This window comes from Embiotoca jacksoni, unplaced genomic scaffold (genome assembly GCF_022577435.1).
Source record: "Embiotoca jacksoni isolate LCO1_2020_lvr unplaced genomic scaffold, fEmbJac1.0.p SCAF_10, whole genome shotgun sequence".
In the NCBI taxonomy this organism is placed as follows: domain Eukaryota; kingdom Metazoa; phylum Chordata; class Actinopteri; family Embiotocidae; genus Embiotoca; species Embiotoca jacksoni.
In genome coordinates, this window is record NW_027185230.1 from 7,602,501 (window position 1) to 7,617,307 (window position 14,807).

The 14,807-nt window shown below is 41.6% G+C and overlaps 1 protein-coding gene across 1 annotated transcript in view; it reads right to left on the reverse strand.

Annotated features, from left to right (window-relative positions):
- Nucleotides 1-10,791, reverse strand: part of nsmfa (NMDA receptor synaptonuclear signaling and neuronal migration factor a) — a 38,203-nt gene extending 27,412 nt beyond the window's left edge. Inside the window, 1 exon segment of the mRNA XM_069163356.1 lies at nucleotides 10,414-10,791. Coding sequence (XP_069019457.1) covers nucleotides 10,414-10,484 — 71 coding nt within the window. The 5' untranslated portion in view covers nucleotides 10,485-10,791.
- Nucleotides 10,792-14,807: the final 4,016 nt, after the last annotated feature.

Here is a 14,807-nt window from a genome sequence, read left to right on the forward strand (position 1 = left end):
TGTGATAATTGCTCTCATGGAAATAACATGGAGACTTTGTAAAAGTCTCTTCTCGGCATTCGTAGAGTTGCGCTCGTTTTATGAAAAGTGACAGAAGTAGCATGGGAATGGCTTCTCGTTCCCTTAAGTGGTGGTGCTTGTTGGATTATGTTTTTGGTAAATTAGTCATTTTCAGATGTAGCTCCCCCACTGTTGACATGACAAAGGTATGAGTATGTTTGTCATGCTCTTTGATGATCTGACAGGCACTGACTTTGAAGCATGCTAAACTCTTGATCATCTCAGTTATGTTTTACCCGTGTCTCAAAACAAAGTAAATCAATATACTACAAACATTTCAACACGCTTAGGGCCCCTGAGAGTCTGGGGCACCAAAGTAATTGCCCACTTTGCCACAGTGGTCATCAGCCTTATGCAGAAGAGAGGGGGGGGGCTCTAATTCGATCTCCTGACACTTCTTACCCTCGGTTCAGCAGCGTTTCTTATTGTTCTACGAGAACTGCAAACAAGTAAAAGTTTTAATTACAGAACCTCCCTGGGTAAAACTGCAAACAACTTACTGCATTAAATCACAGCTTATTGGAGGGTTTACATCCATCTAAATTTTATATTTTGTTGCTGTGCGCCATTAAAAAATTAAAATGTTCTTCTATGCCTGCTGACTTGGCTCCTCCATTGTTTACCCTTAATGGTGCAGCCGACTTCCAAAGTCTGTCAGACTCCCTAAGAGTTTTGGGGGGTGTTATTGAGGACTCTGCACGTGCTGCGACACCATCCAGCTCCCTTCACTACACTTCTAAAAATAGCTCACCATGCTGCTGCAATTCAAGTCTGCTGCATCTTCTTCTCTGAAATCCTCCTTTTCTTCTTTTGTAGTGGGGTGTGATTGTATGAGAACATGTACTTGTGTATGTGCACATGAGTCGGTGTGAGTTTCTTTTTATATTTAAGGGCATCATCCTAAGAAATGTGTGCGCGTTTGTGTGTGTCTGTTGATGTAACAAACAACAATCCCCATAAAGGACTGTTGTGATGAATATAGTCTACGCTCTAATCAGCAGGTGTCCCTCAGAAGCTCGGTGACATTTTCATTTCGCCCTCTGGTTTTATTATTCAACAGGCTACGCTTTCTGATTAGAATCAACAAACAATGGTGCAAGAGACTCGCATCATCCATTATACATGAGAGGAAATCGAGTTGGAAACAGATTGAGCAAAACGGTTCTCAATCCATCCATTAAACAAAACCTCGGTCTCTGTGCTGTGTTAATAGGCTACTGATTTGTACTCGCTCCATATGATATGTGTGCACGGCCCTTCAGGATCACAGGTGATTAAAAATGACTTAAAAATATTCAAAGAACTGGCGAAAAATGAAGGAGGAGAAGGAGAAGGAGGGGAAAGAGCTTGACAGGCAGACATAAAATTCGTCCTGCATGCTCTCCGACATGTGATGGGGGAGTTCGGGGGAACGAAATGAGTCAGGGAGGGGAGAAATGATTACAGCAGAGAGGAAGAGGAGTATACAGAGAACAATTGGGACATATTAAAAGTGAAAGGTGGAGCAAAACTTGAGGAGATAGAGGCTGACAGAAAGCGCAGTCAGGACAACAAAGATATAAAAGATAAATGAAGAGAACAGACTCAGTTTTCTCCTCAGGGCGGCTGCATCTTTGAAGGCCAACAGAACTCTAAACCTAAAATCTTTTGCATCATTTAAACCTTTGAGACGCGTTCATGAAGGATTAAATTTGATTTAAGCATACGAGTCAAACAGGGTTGGCAAGGATGGCACCGGTTCAAGTTCAGTGACCTGGATTCAGATCAGATTAGATAATTCTGATTCGAGGTGACTGGCTGTGTGAGGACACCTTCAACCTTCAAGATACAGCAGAAATTTGTGCCTGACAGATTCATACCTGTGATTTTAGTTTTACCCCGTTAAATATTCTGTATTACACACATATACATTACTATAAATCCCAGGTTTTTACTGTAGTTCACAGTTCATTGGAAACTACATTAAAGAAGGCAATCTCATCACAAAGTCGATTTAGTTTAGAGGACCATTTAGAGCTCCGTGTTGTATTACATGACGTTCCTTAACAGGTGGAGTTGTGATTAAATTGTAGATGTTAAAATTTCTATTTTCTCAGCACTTTTGAGGGCTTCTTGGCCATGTTGCTTAAAAGACGACAACCAAACTTCATTCTTTATGTTGGCAACAGCAGTTTCTGAGGTCCATTTAGAAGCTCTACAGGGTGAGTTGTGGCCGCATCCTTAAACACAACACTTGTTCCCTCTCTGAACGGCACAAGTTTGTTACTGCCCTCCACAATGGCTCACACATGTGTTTTGTGACGTCAAAGTCTGATCTCTGCTGGCAAGACATCATTTTGATGAATCTTCCAAAAAAAATATATGAATCAATGAATGTGTTTTATGATGTTGCAGTGTTAAGCTTCGTTAGGCTATAGGCACACAGGCAATTTGGCCTAAAAATAAGTCGTCACTCGAGCTTTTGAAAACGTTTTGGTGTGGGTTACAAGCACTGTTTTGGTCAAGTTAGGGAACATTTGTGATCTTTGTTAAGAGATGACTAAGTGGAAATGAGAAACAAAACAGCGCTCTCTTGGGTTAAAAGTCTGACATTTTGTTGACTCATCCAATCACCCTGAACTCCTCTGTATGCAGACTCCGTCACTTGAAAAATAAATCCCCAACTTGCTTCTTTTTGTCCCAACAGAAAACAGTCATAGTTGCTATGGGCTGCTGGAGGACTTTCTCACTCGAACTTAAACATTTCATGTTTGGCCATAACTCCAGTCATATTATGGAAACAACTGTGGGTACAACATGAACGGCACATGAAGGTCCTGCTCATTGTTCGGTCATCTTTTCTTCCTCTCCTGATTGAGCCAGTGAGAGTGAATATGAGCGTATTTTGCGTCTGTCTGGATCGACAGTTCACCAGATAGTTTTTAGTGTACTTATAGCAAAGAGCTGAATGAGTCAGACACAATCACACACATTCCACTTCTTCAACACATTTTGCCACAAACTCTGCTAACCACTTCACAGACACATGAAAGGGACCCTCAGAAACAGGAAGATGCATCTCAGCACTTCAGGTCTTTGAATAAAATGAGACAACAATGCATAACTAGACTTGACAGATGGGAATATGACAAAACTGTAAACATTCCCTTTTCTTCATCCTCCTCTGGTTTGTACTTACTAATAGATGCAGATGGTAAAACAATGCTTAGTGCTTATTCCAGTTCTACTTTATCCGCTGTTGTTGACTTTTTGTCACATATTGTCCTGTTTTTTTAAGGAGTATCTGGGCTAAATCTTCACAGACATATTTTTTCTGGTACTTTTACGGCTATGTTTATGGCAGCCCGTCAATCAACCCTTTGTCATGGTTGGGTTTTCTCTGTCATGTACATAAATCATCCACCCACATTTAGAAATATACGCCACGCAAGCAACCCATATTTTGCTGTAAAAGAAACGAGGACCCTTCCAAGTGAATGGAGACAAATTAAATGAAATGTAATGTGTGTATTGTATGCACACAATAATGAATTTGGATGTGAAATGTGAAAAGCTCCCCTTCTATAAGATACTGAGATTATTGGATTGCTTGGAACAAAGTATGTTTTTGTTAGCCTTTTATATGACAATAAGGAAAATGCATGACTCTTTTATACTGCCGAGATATAGTGCAATTCATGGTTGACCGTGTTGACGTCAAATTTACTTGACAGTAAGTGTTTTGATTGTTTATGTTGTTAATAACTCTTTAGTAAAACACTGTTGTCTTTTGCATCCAACGGAAAGTACAATATCTCACTAAAACTCAAAAGTTGAAGGTGGAAATATCATCAATAGCAATTTGTACAAATCCGAGTCAACAGAAGTCTCATTAATGAAGGTAAAATAAATGATTATGAAGCCTCCTGAAGATTACTTTTGTAAAATCTATAAACATGTTTGAACCTATTTTCTGTCTCACCATACCTCCCAATCACCAGTTTGGTGGTTGGTCAAATCAATGCAACCAAATAAAAAGAACAACAAATCTTTTCCATCTTCTGTATCTTCTACTTAAAGCTGTTGAAGCTGTAAATTAAAATAGGCCCTGAAGGCTCCCAGGATTAAAGAATTGACTTATTTAGAGAGGCCCTTTATTATAATGCTGCTCCATGCAGTATTTCATTGCATTATTGACCCAGATGCCTTTTCCTGTAAACTCTGATGCCATTTAACACAGTGACACAGCTCGTGGCTGACAAACTCTCCCCTGGCAGTATTCCCACTGGTCTGAATATCATCACAGCTTGCGTCTCCTCTGGGTGTCTCTCCATTGTAAACAACAGGCTGCCAAAAAAAGACATTCCTCACTCTTAATGTTCCTTAATCGAATCCTCCTCTCAGATGCACTAATTAAATTGGGTTTCCTGCAAACACACAGACACCCACATGCAAAGGAGCATACACACAAAAATGCACGGCAGGGACGGTGAGAACCTGTTGAGAGGCTTGTTGCGCACGTTGAGGGCCGAAGGGACCCGGAAATGTAAATGGCAGTCTTGATTGTGCTGTGCATTATGGGACATGTGGGAACCAAGCATCTGATCCGGGAGCTGATTGAAATGTCAGCACAAGAGTGGCTGAACGCAACCTCCCAACCACATTACAGCGCTGAGTGATGCAACTGCACTACACACAGCACTGTTTCTCTGCAGTCACATATTTAACCTTTTTATTGGACAACAGGGCTTTTCCCCTGCAGATAATTTGACTTCTATTAGTAGGACAAACACAAGTCTTAATAGTATTAACATCAGCGGTGGCTCTCTTTTATTTTGGTATCCCACTAAGCCAAGACCTTAAGTGGAAACTATGGAAATTAAGAAAAAAAAGTATTGCAATGGTAGGTATTGGAAAAAAATAATTAGATGGTTTGCTGACATGGAAGAGTTGTTGGATCAATAAAAACAAAATGTGACAGAGAATAATGAAAACAGCAAATGAATCATGACGTGCATGAAGCATATGACTTACACGTCAGCTGAAGCTTCCGCTTGACTGGAAAGAAAAAAAAAATCCAGCAGATGAAACATCAGATATGTATGGAGTGATGAGGAGACTAACCTTCCTCCATTTGATATGAAATGAATTTAAATGCCATATTTCTATTTCTGTTTCCCATATGGTTTTGCAATTTTTGAGGTTTGTTCCTTGACTGTGATCTTGTTCTTCTTCTGCAACTGTAATATAATGGCCGAGTGGAGAATTTGCACCCCCAACAGCAGCAGCTGTAGATGAAAAAAAAATGCATGAATTTTCATTTTCTTTGGTTGGTTTTTGAAATGTATGACTTTGAAACAACCAGCAAACACTGTTTCTGACTCAAAATCCACTTATGGTCCAATCATGTTCTAGTGCTTTTGCCCTGTTTTACATGGTCTTCATGATCAGCAATAAAATATGCTTCATTATTAATGAACTGTAGAAAATTGCTCATAATAATGGAAGATCTGAGCATATAAATCTCTGAGACAACTGAGAAGTCTTGAGTTCAGATAGATAAATATGCACCCAGCAAAGGGAAACAACCCCACAGCACTGCTGGAGTCTTCATCATTGTTCAGATTGTTATCAATAAAATCTGCCTCATTCAGCATATTTAAAGGAAAAGAATTATACTGTGTGATTGAACAAAGAAGGAAAGAGATGGACAGCGAGATAGATTTAAAAAAAAAAAAACAACCTCTGCTTCTTGAAATGAGGATGCACAGAGCACATAAAACTTAGAAATACACAGTGTATATATTTTTAAATACATGAAAGACTGATTAGATTCTAAGAAGTGGAGAGGAATGACTCTTTCTATGGAGCTTGAGGAAATTGAATAAATATTCAAAGACAGTTATGAAACATCTTTGGACTCCATTAACTGAGTGACTGCGGGCGAACAACAAAGTCGCACCTGACTGTCCTGAATAAACCAACACACAATATTTCATTTGCATCCGTCTGTAAAACCCAATCCTTTCATCTTTCATGTCATTCTGCACAGCCTCACAGCTCTGCGAACACTGTTGTCCACTGCCCTTCAGCCGAACCGCACCACAGCCCTCCTCTTAGGCTGATCAGCAGATCAAAGCATTTGCTTTCTCACTCAATGTCGCAGAATTCTGGTGTGTAAATGAGAGCTAATCTCTCCCTTCGCTCTCAGTCGCTAGCTTCTTCTCCTAGTGAGCTGCTGGAGGGGAGAGTGTGACCTGTTTCATAACCAGCAAACCGTAAACATGCATAAGATGACACAAGACGCAGTCGAACACTTGGTACGAGTAGCCGGTGTCTGCTTTCCTATGCATTGTTTGTAAATGCATCGCTATAAATCTGGTCATTCACAAGAGTAGTGTCCTCTAACAAGTCCTCATACCTTAAGACAACCCAGGTCATTTGTTACTGCTTACCAGAATGACCCTTACGATTTTCCTCCAGCCTGACACACCTGTAGGTGGGGCAAAGACCCACCAGAAGTACGGCTGCTACGAGCATGACTGTATAGCAGTGCCAATGCGATTTTTTTTTTTTCTTCAATCACCACTATCACGTCACAATTTAATTTTATCCACTACTTAGGTTTTATGACCAGATATCTACAAAGCCAAAGCCATTCCCATCAGAGCCAGCTTTACTCCGAGTTAATTAGTAAATATTAAATAAATGGCAAACTTTACACCTGCAAAACATCAGCGTGTTTGCATCAGCACTGTGAGCAGTTGCCCTTACAGCAATAGCATTTAGCTCACACCATGACTGTATCCACGTACAGCATCAGAGAGTTTAGAAGTTAGAGTATTGTCTCGCAAAGAAACCCACACACGCTATTGGTAGGAAACTACATATATGAAGTTGTCTTACTTTAAGATAATTCTCCAGTTGGGGAAAAACTCGTGTGGCAGTCTATGGCATGCCCTCACAAGCAAGTCAGATTATTTCATCAATGTTTCATAGTCTTCTGTCAGACTGGTGATCTATGCAAGGGAATCTGATTTTAGATTTTGTGAGGAATAATAAATGAGTTTATGTTCTGGGCAGGCTTACAGAATATGTGCGGATTTGTTTCAAGTTTGTTTAAGGAAGTTCGATTTGTACACCTGGTTCACCTGTAGGTTCAGTTTAAGTTTATGCTTAGAATTAATGTGGGCTATGGTCTAAATTAAGGTCAAATAAAATGTGCTGTTGGACATGTACTGCTTTTGGTCGAGGACGAAAGTATTCGGTTGGGGTTATTACTGTAGTGTTAACGGTTTGGAAACGGGAAATGAATAAAATCAGTGCAGGTGTTGATAATCCCAAAAAGTATTTGTGCGCGTGCGCGTGCGTGTGTGTGTGTGTGTGTGTGTGCGCGCGTGTGTGTGTACACTTGTACAATTGTCTATGTGGGGACCAGTGTCAGTTTTACTGTTTTAGTGAGGACATTTTGACAAAGTGAGGACATGTTAGCTGGACCTCACCTTATCAGGCTCTATGAGGGTTAAGACTTGTTTTTTAGCATTAAAGATTACAATTAGTTTTGGGTACTGGTTAGCCATTTTTTTAGGCCAGCACAGCGGTGCAGTGGTTAGCATGGTCGCCTCACAGTGAAAAGGTTCTGGGTTCCAATCCGGGCTTGGGCCTTTCTGTTTGGAGTTTGCATGTTCTCCTTGTTCCTGCGTGGGTTTTTGGTTCTTCTACAAATTGCCCTTAGGTGTGAATGAGAGCGTGGATGGTCTTTGTTTCCGTCTGTCTCTACGTGTTGGCCCTGTGATGGACTGGTGACCTGTCCAGGGTGAACCCTGCCTTCGCCCAATGTGAGCTGGGAAAGGCTTCAGCCCCTCCGTGACCCTGTTCAGGATAAAGCGGGTATAGATGATGGATGGATGGATGGATTTTGCTGTGATGGTGAAGGTTAGAGGAAGGGGCAAGGGACTGCATTGTGTCGATGAATGCCCTCACAAAGATAAGCCATACAAATGTTCACTTGGCCTCACGCTTGTAACTCCCAGCGTGCAGAAACATGGAGGTATGCTATATGGTCAATGAAGACTGCAGGTGCACAGAGGTGCACATTAACCTGTCTGACCTGCTATAATCCAAAATTTGTTTAACAATAAACATAAATAGTCTATTTTTCTCATGTATTGCCACTAACTGCCAATAAACAGACCTTTTACAGCTTCATCCAAATATAGCAAGAAAAAAATTAGTTGTCTGGTCTTGACAAAGTCTTAAATCCCAATAATTTCATATTAGATAAATCTAGTTTAAAACTGTCACCCAAAGACAAAACCATGCCACCATTTGTTGTCAAAGTGTACTCTGGTATAGCACATGATAAAAAAACATACTTAAAAAAAATTAAACTATGTTAGAGGTGAAAATCCTTTTAATATAAACATGTACTGCTATGTAAATGACTGTAACGGAGAAAGGAAACACCCTGATCTGAAGCCTCTATCTGAAATCCAGCCATGTCCTTCAGACAAAGTGGAGGGAGAAACAAGCACACTCACATGAAATTCAAAGAGTGCATACAAACACATCTGACTGTATGTACTGCATGTTGTTTGTGCGTGCATGTGATGTCAAGGGAAAGAAACTGCTTTTGAGTGCTTGCTTCCACATTCATGGGGTCATGTGTAGGTGAAAGGCTGATAAATATTGCATGCGATTCAGCTGCTTTTCCCCTCTTGTGGAGCCATGGTTCATTTTTCCATTAACTCCAAAAAATGTAACTCTGAATAGTGTTTGTTTGTGCCTGTGTAAAAAAAAAATAAAAAATGAGGGGGTGCAGAGAGAGGGAGGAAAAGAGGGAGAGTATATCTAAATAATTGTATGTATTTGACAGACAGTGTGTTTTTTGTGTGCGCGTAGGGGTGCACCCTTAATAGCTGGCAGTTGAGTCACATGTGTTGAAGTATTTCCGATGGTTAACGTGAAAAAAAGACGGTCAGCCTTGACTCTCTCTCTCTGCCCTCACACACGTTCTTACTGTGTTGTCCACCTGCTCAGGACATCCTCTGCAGCCACTCAGCATTGGGCATGAGCATCATATTCTCATCTTCTTTTCAAGATGGCACACAGACATTTAAAAACCTGCACTGAGGAGCTTGTATACCATGAGGTAGACACGCACGCACACACACACACACACTGAGAGAATGACGTAATATCACATCAGCAGACATCTGTGGATGTTGGAGTCTACACAAGTCAAGGTCATCCATTGACTGAATTACAATCTCACACACACCAATGCCTGCTGTGGGACCACTTCGGAGGCGCAGAGATGCTGTATTTGTATTCCGATCTGCTCTCAGGATTCAGAGCTGATGCTGTCTGCACTTGATGTGCGGACATGAACACAGTCACACAGTCACACGTGCTTCTCGGCAAACTGCAGCCTCAGCTTCGCCTCAAAGATGTGACGACAGCACGTTGCTAGCTGGATGCCCTTCCAGCTATTTAAAAAAAATATATTAAATAAAAATAGTGCGTTTTCTGAGTCGTTAATAGCTTTTAACGGGTTGGACTCCTGCCAAAAAGTCCCCTGTCTGTTTCTTCAGGCTGAATAAATGATCAGGGCTGCCCTCTGTGACTGGCCCAGTCACTGACTGAGTGATCAGTGCACAGCACTATCGATTGCAGTGGTTGAGTAATTGACAGCTGGTTCATTTGACCGCCTGGATGTGAATACAGCCGCCTCATTGCTGCGCTTTTCCCCTGGTTCGACGCGACCAGACAGAAAGCCATTTTTTTTTTTTTGGTTTAAACTGCAATAACAATCAAATGGCGGGCTCCTCTTTTTTTTTTTCTTCTTTTTTTTTTAACAGCATGCTGATGGGCTGTTGAGGTTAATGCCAAACTGAGAAAACGAATCAGGGTTACTGTGACTCACGGCAGTCCCGCTTTGTCTCTGCATGACTTTCGTTATACAATGATGCTTCATTCACAACATCAGTAAAAGCAGCGGCGCGCCAAATATCCTCTTTCCAGCTGGTTTAGACCAAATAAAACACAGACTTAGAGGGAATCGGGAGAATCTCCCCTATTATAGACTACATTTCCTGATTGCAGGTGCAGTGTGGAGAAATGATGAAGGGAAATGTAAAGCACATATTTGCTCAGCCGCACGCCCCGGGCTAGACGGGACAGTCGGCAGCGCAAAAGAGCCTCTCTGCGCATTGCAAGACTGGCTGACTGTACCGAGGATAGCGCAGTGGTAATTCATCAAAACACACAACTGTCACACCAGGTAAGTTCGCGCACGGTGGCTGAAAAAAAAAAAATACCTGCCAGGACTTCCCGAGGGTGCCGTACTGGCGGAGAGCTCCGGGTGTCACTCACCTAACTTTTGCTGCCACAGAGGATATCGCATCGTTTCTTAAATTCTTCCTTTTGGACACGGCAGTTCCCATGCTGACATGGAAACGACGCAGGCAGGAAAACAGTTCATTCCAAAGAGGATGGAGGTATGCGACAAGGAAAAGCTCAAAAAGTTGAAGGGAAATCCGGGGAGCAGACGGGTCACGCACGCGTCTGCAGAGCAAAAAAAAAAAGACGGATGTCAGCCTCTCCCCTCTCACCTTCTCTTTCTCCTCTCTCTCTCTCTCTCTCTCTCTCTCTCTCTCTCTCTCTCTCTCTCTCTCTGTCCCCGTGTCTCTCCGGATATGAGCACGTACGTGGGGTAGCTGCACAGCTGTCAGAGTGTGGCTGAAAATACACAGATCTCCCCCACTCTCCCACCCCTCCCTCCCTCTCTCTCCTCTCTCTCTTTCATTGATCTAAAACTGCAACGAAGGGTTGGTGATATCACCATCCTCATCATGCTCAAAGGGAGGGGGGACGTGGAGGTACTGTATGGGGGGGGGGGGGGGGGGGGCACATGGTGCCATCCACCCCTGCCATTCCTCCAAACCCTTCTTATTGTCCGTGTATCTTTATTTATTTATTGTCTGGTATTATATAATGGTCATTTTGGTAAAAACACCCCCTTCTCATACACACACACACACACACACACACAGGTCAAAATGGACTCTTATCCACAGCCAAGGACAGAGGGAGCATTGAGTTTGAGGCGCTGCAGTGGTCTGCGAGTGTTTCTTCAAACAATGACATGATAACATGGGGCTTTAGATTGTGCTGTTTTTCAAGCCATTGTGGCAGGACCTTCAGTGTTATCTGTATTCAAAGGAGCGCTGGAAACTGATCGTAAAGGCCAGTTCCCTCAGAGACTGTCAGTAGAGCAGAAATACAGACCTGATTAGCACCCAGATGATAGATTTCCTTCTTCAGCCATACATCCACAATATAAGCATTCCCTTTGCTTAAGATTGTGAATATTTGGAGAGGCATAGTCGCACTGGCACAAATTCTGTACCTCAGAGTTTATTCAAGGACGGTATGCAGTCTACAGTTGATATAGGCTACTTGACACCACTTTCTACCTTTTATAATACAATCCCATTCCCCAGTGGCGTGTACAATTAATATGTTCACTTTTTTCAAACATTTCTTCTCTAATAGTTTTTGCTCTTCAGGCCAGGTCAATTATTTAAAGAGGAAAAGATCGCTGCCTGTTTGAAAATTACACATCACAAGGCACCTGAAACCTGGAATGAAAGACCACGAGTACAGCGTGCTTTGGTTTAAGGGGTCAAAAACCTAAATGGTTGAGCAATCAGTGACGAATGGAAGGAGTTTTTATACATAAAATATAAATATTACAAATGTTTAAAAATGTTTTAAGAAATAATTTGTTGCAATAATAGGCTCATGAATTTGTTACATATTTCTATATAATGCTTTAAAAAAAATAATTTTAAAATACAAATATGCAAATTCATCTTTTCATTGATAAAATTGAAACTAAAGACCCATACATAGGACTACAACAGTGCCCATTTTAAGCGTGATTAATAACACAGATCAATACAATACGTCCGAATTACTTGTGTAGCTTGAGTCTCCCTTCATTTGAAGGAGTCTGTGTTGGCTAAAATCCCCTCAGTGAAGAAAATATGTTCACTCACACTGCACAGTCATTTAGTCAATGATAAAAGGTGGCGAGTGTTGGTCGTTGTGGCGTATGCACACACACACACACACACACACACACACACACACACACACGCACACACACACACACACACACGTAAATATGGGCACGTGTATACATCATATAAACCGATAGAAGCGCAGGCAGCGGACGAATCACCCAGTAATGGCCGATTAGCCTTCAAATACCAAATCAATCAATCTATCAATCCACAGGTCATTTCACCAGCAGCTCCAATGTGCAGGACGTCCTTGGGCTTTTTATCTTTTAATGTGTGCTTGTCCTGCGCGCGCACACACACACACACACACACACACACGCACACACACACACACACACACACACACACACACACACACACACACACACACACACACTGAGACAAAAGGAATGAAAACCAATAAATAAAGCAAAGCACTGCTGGGCTGGTGTGAGCTGCTGTCGGCCATTATACAATACAATAAATAATTCCAGGTAGCTCTGACGAGACTGAGGATGTGTGTGTGTGTGTGTGTGTGGACGGACTGTAGATGAGCAGGAGGGATGCATGAATGGAGAGACGGAGCAACGGAGTTCCTCTTACGAGCGAGAAAAAGAGAGGAGGGCAAAGATGTTGAAAAGAGGAGGTGTGAATGGAAGCGTGAAGGGACCTGCAGCTATGTGTGTACAATAAACGAACGCATGTCGCAGCGTTGACATATGTTGGGAAGGGGGAGGAAAGCAGTGACAAAATAGATGAAAGGCAGTGAAAAGGGGAGCGGGGGAGAAGGACACATGCAGCCATAAATCCACATCTGCCCAAGATATTAGTGTCTCCTCTGACCCTGACAAGCACTCACCATTTGATTGATTGCAAAGCAGATCGATATTTGAGTCTGCAGCGCTTTACAGCAGCTGCAGCCAGCCAAGTGGTCCAGTAGTGCATCCGAGGGGACTGAACTTGCACTTTGAGCTCAATTTAGATTTTTCACAAGTACACGTTTAGTTTTAGAGAAACAATCTTTATTTATGAATGAATCGAGCTGACATATTGAATTTTATAGCCAAAGTAAGGAGTACTTTAACTTTGAGTACCCTCTAAGGATACTGCTGAATATCAAGTGTTTGTCCATTATTCCAGCATATCAACTTTCTGGCCAGTCAGCAACGCATCGTGACTTTACCCGTTGCTTTGTAAACTGCTGGTTTGATGCCTTGAGTTTAGCATTTTGGCTCTCGCCACCTTGTTTATTTTGGAGCCAGAAGTGACTTGCTGTTTTTGCTGATTCCTGCAATTTTATGTAAAAAAAACAAAAAAATCACTTAAAAACTCCACAAAGTACATCACACTTTTCAAGAAAAGCTGCTGCAAAATCAAGCATTTTTGGTAACAAATACAAAAAAAATTAAAAAATCCTTGAGGAAGTGATATTTAGGCGAGCTGGTGAGGAGTGAGGGGTGGATTGGATTTGATCTGACTAAGAACCCGAGGACACTGCTCCTACCCACCAATAGCAGAAACCTGACTGCACCCCAGGCATGTCAATTAAAGCAGACATGGTCCCATACCTCTGTTGGAGACCTAATATCTAATTTATTATGTAATTATTTTCAGCAGCACCATCAGTGCACTTGATCAGCAGTGAATTCAGCTAATGACACCAAAATGACTTGTGGATAAATTTATGGATTTCATGAGAAAAGTTTAATGGGAGTCTATGGGGGAGGCTTTTTGAAGCCAACTGCTGGTTAGGGATGGGCATTTCAAGCAAAACTACTATTCGAGATTCGCTGTGGACTATTTGAATTTTCTTCGAATATTCACCCCCTAAATCCTCACTGTCCCATCGCACAGCGCTAATCACATGGCTGCACACTCTGAGTCTTGTTTCATTTTGGTGGATCATAGCTGCTTTCAAAAGCAAAACTCAGCTGTGCTTTATTTCAACATTATCAAACTTGTACAGTCCAAACACATTTAGCTGTCACATCAGTCCTTTATCTGAAACTTCATCAGTCCATCTGACAGTGAGAAAACCAACAGATTAAAAACACCATCAAAGCAAGAAATTGGGTTACAACAGAGCTGAAGAAGAAGTGAGATGTAGTGATAATGAATCGTGACAGTCCGGATATCTAATCTGTACACGTAAGGGCAAATTTGAAATCTGAATTTCGAAGGATGCCCTGTTTTTGGAGACGGTGAGGAACTTTTCAGATGAATGTTGGAGGATGGGGACGATGAATGCATGTGTAGATGGTATAGTGGGGTGTAGTAAAGCTTAAGAATGGATTACAACTCCAAAGGCTTTAAATGAGACCATTTGAAACTTTGATATCCACCCGAGGGAATGTTGATAAACTGAACTCTTAAAATCCTTGTTTCTCTAAATATACTGGTTTGTTTAATGAGGATGATGTAGAGGGTCTAACCCACATTAAAGAATAATACTTCCCAATGGTAATGAACTTTGATAGCGCATTATAATCCCATTTGCTGTAATTGACCGCTTTATTAAACCATACGCTCATGACCATTAGAGAGGACAGTTGCACAAAGTTAACCTTTTTTTTTTTTTTTTTTCGTTTTTAAAACATTGCCTGCTATAAGACATAATGTAAAAGAAAGAGTCACAAATCGTTGCACTGTGAGAGAAGGACCTGCGTTTGACAGATTTTAAAGACACCGATGTCCATGGTG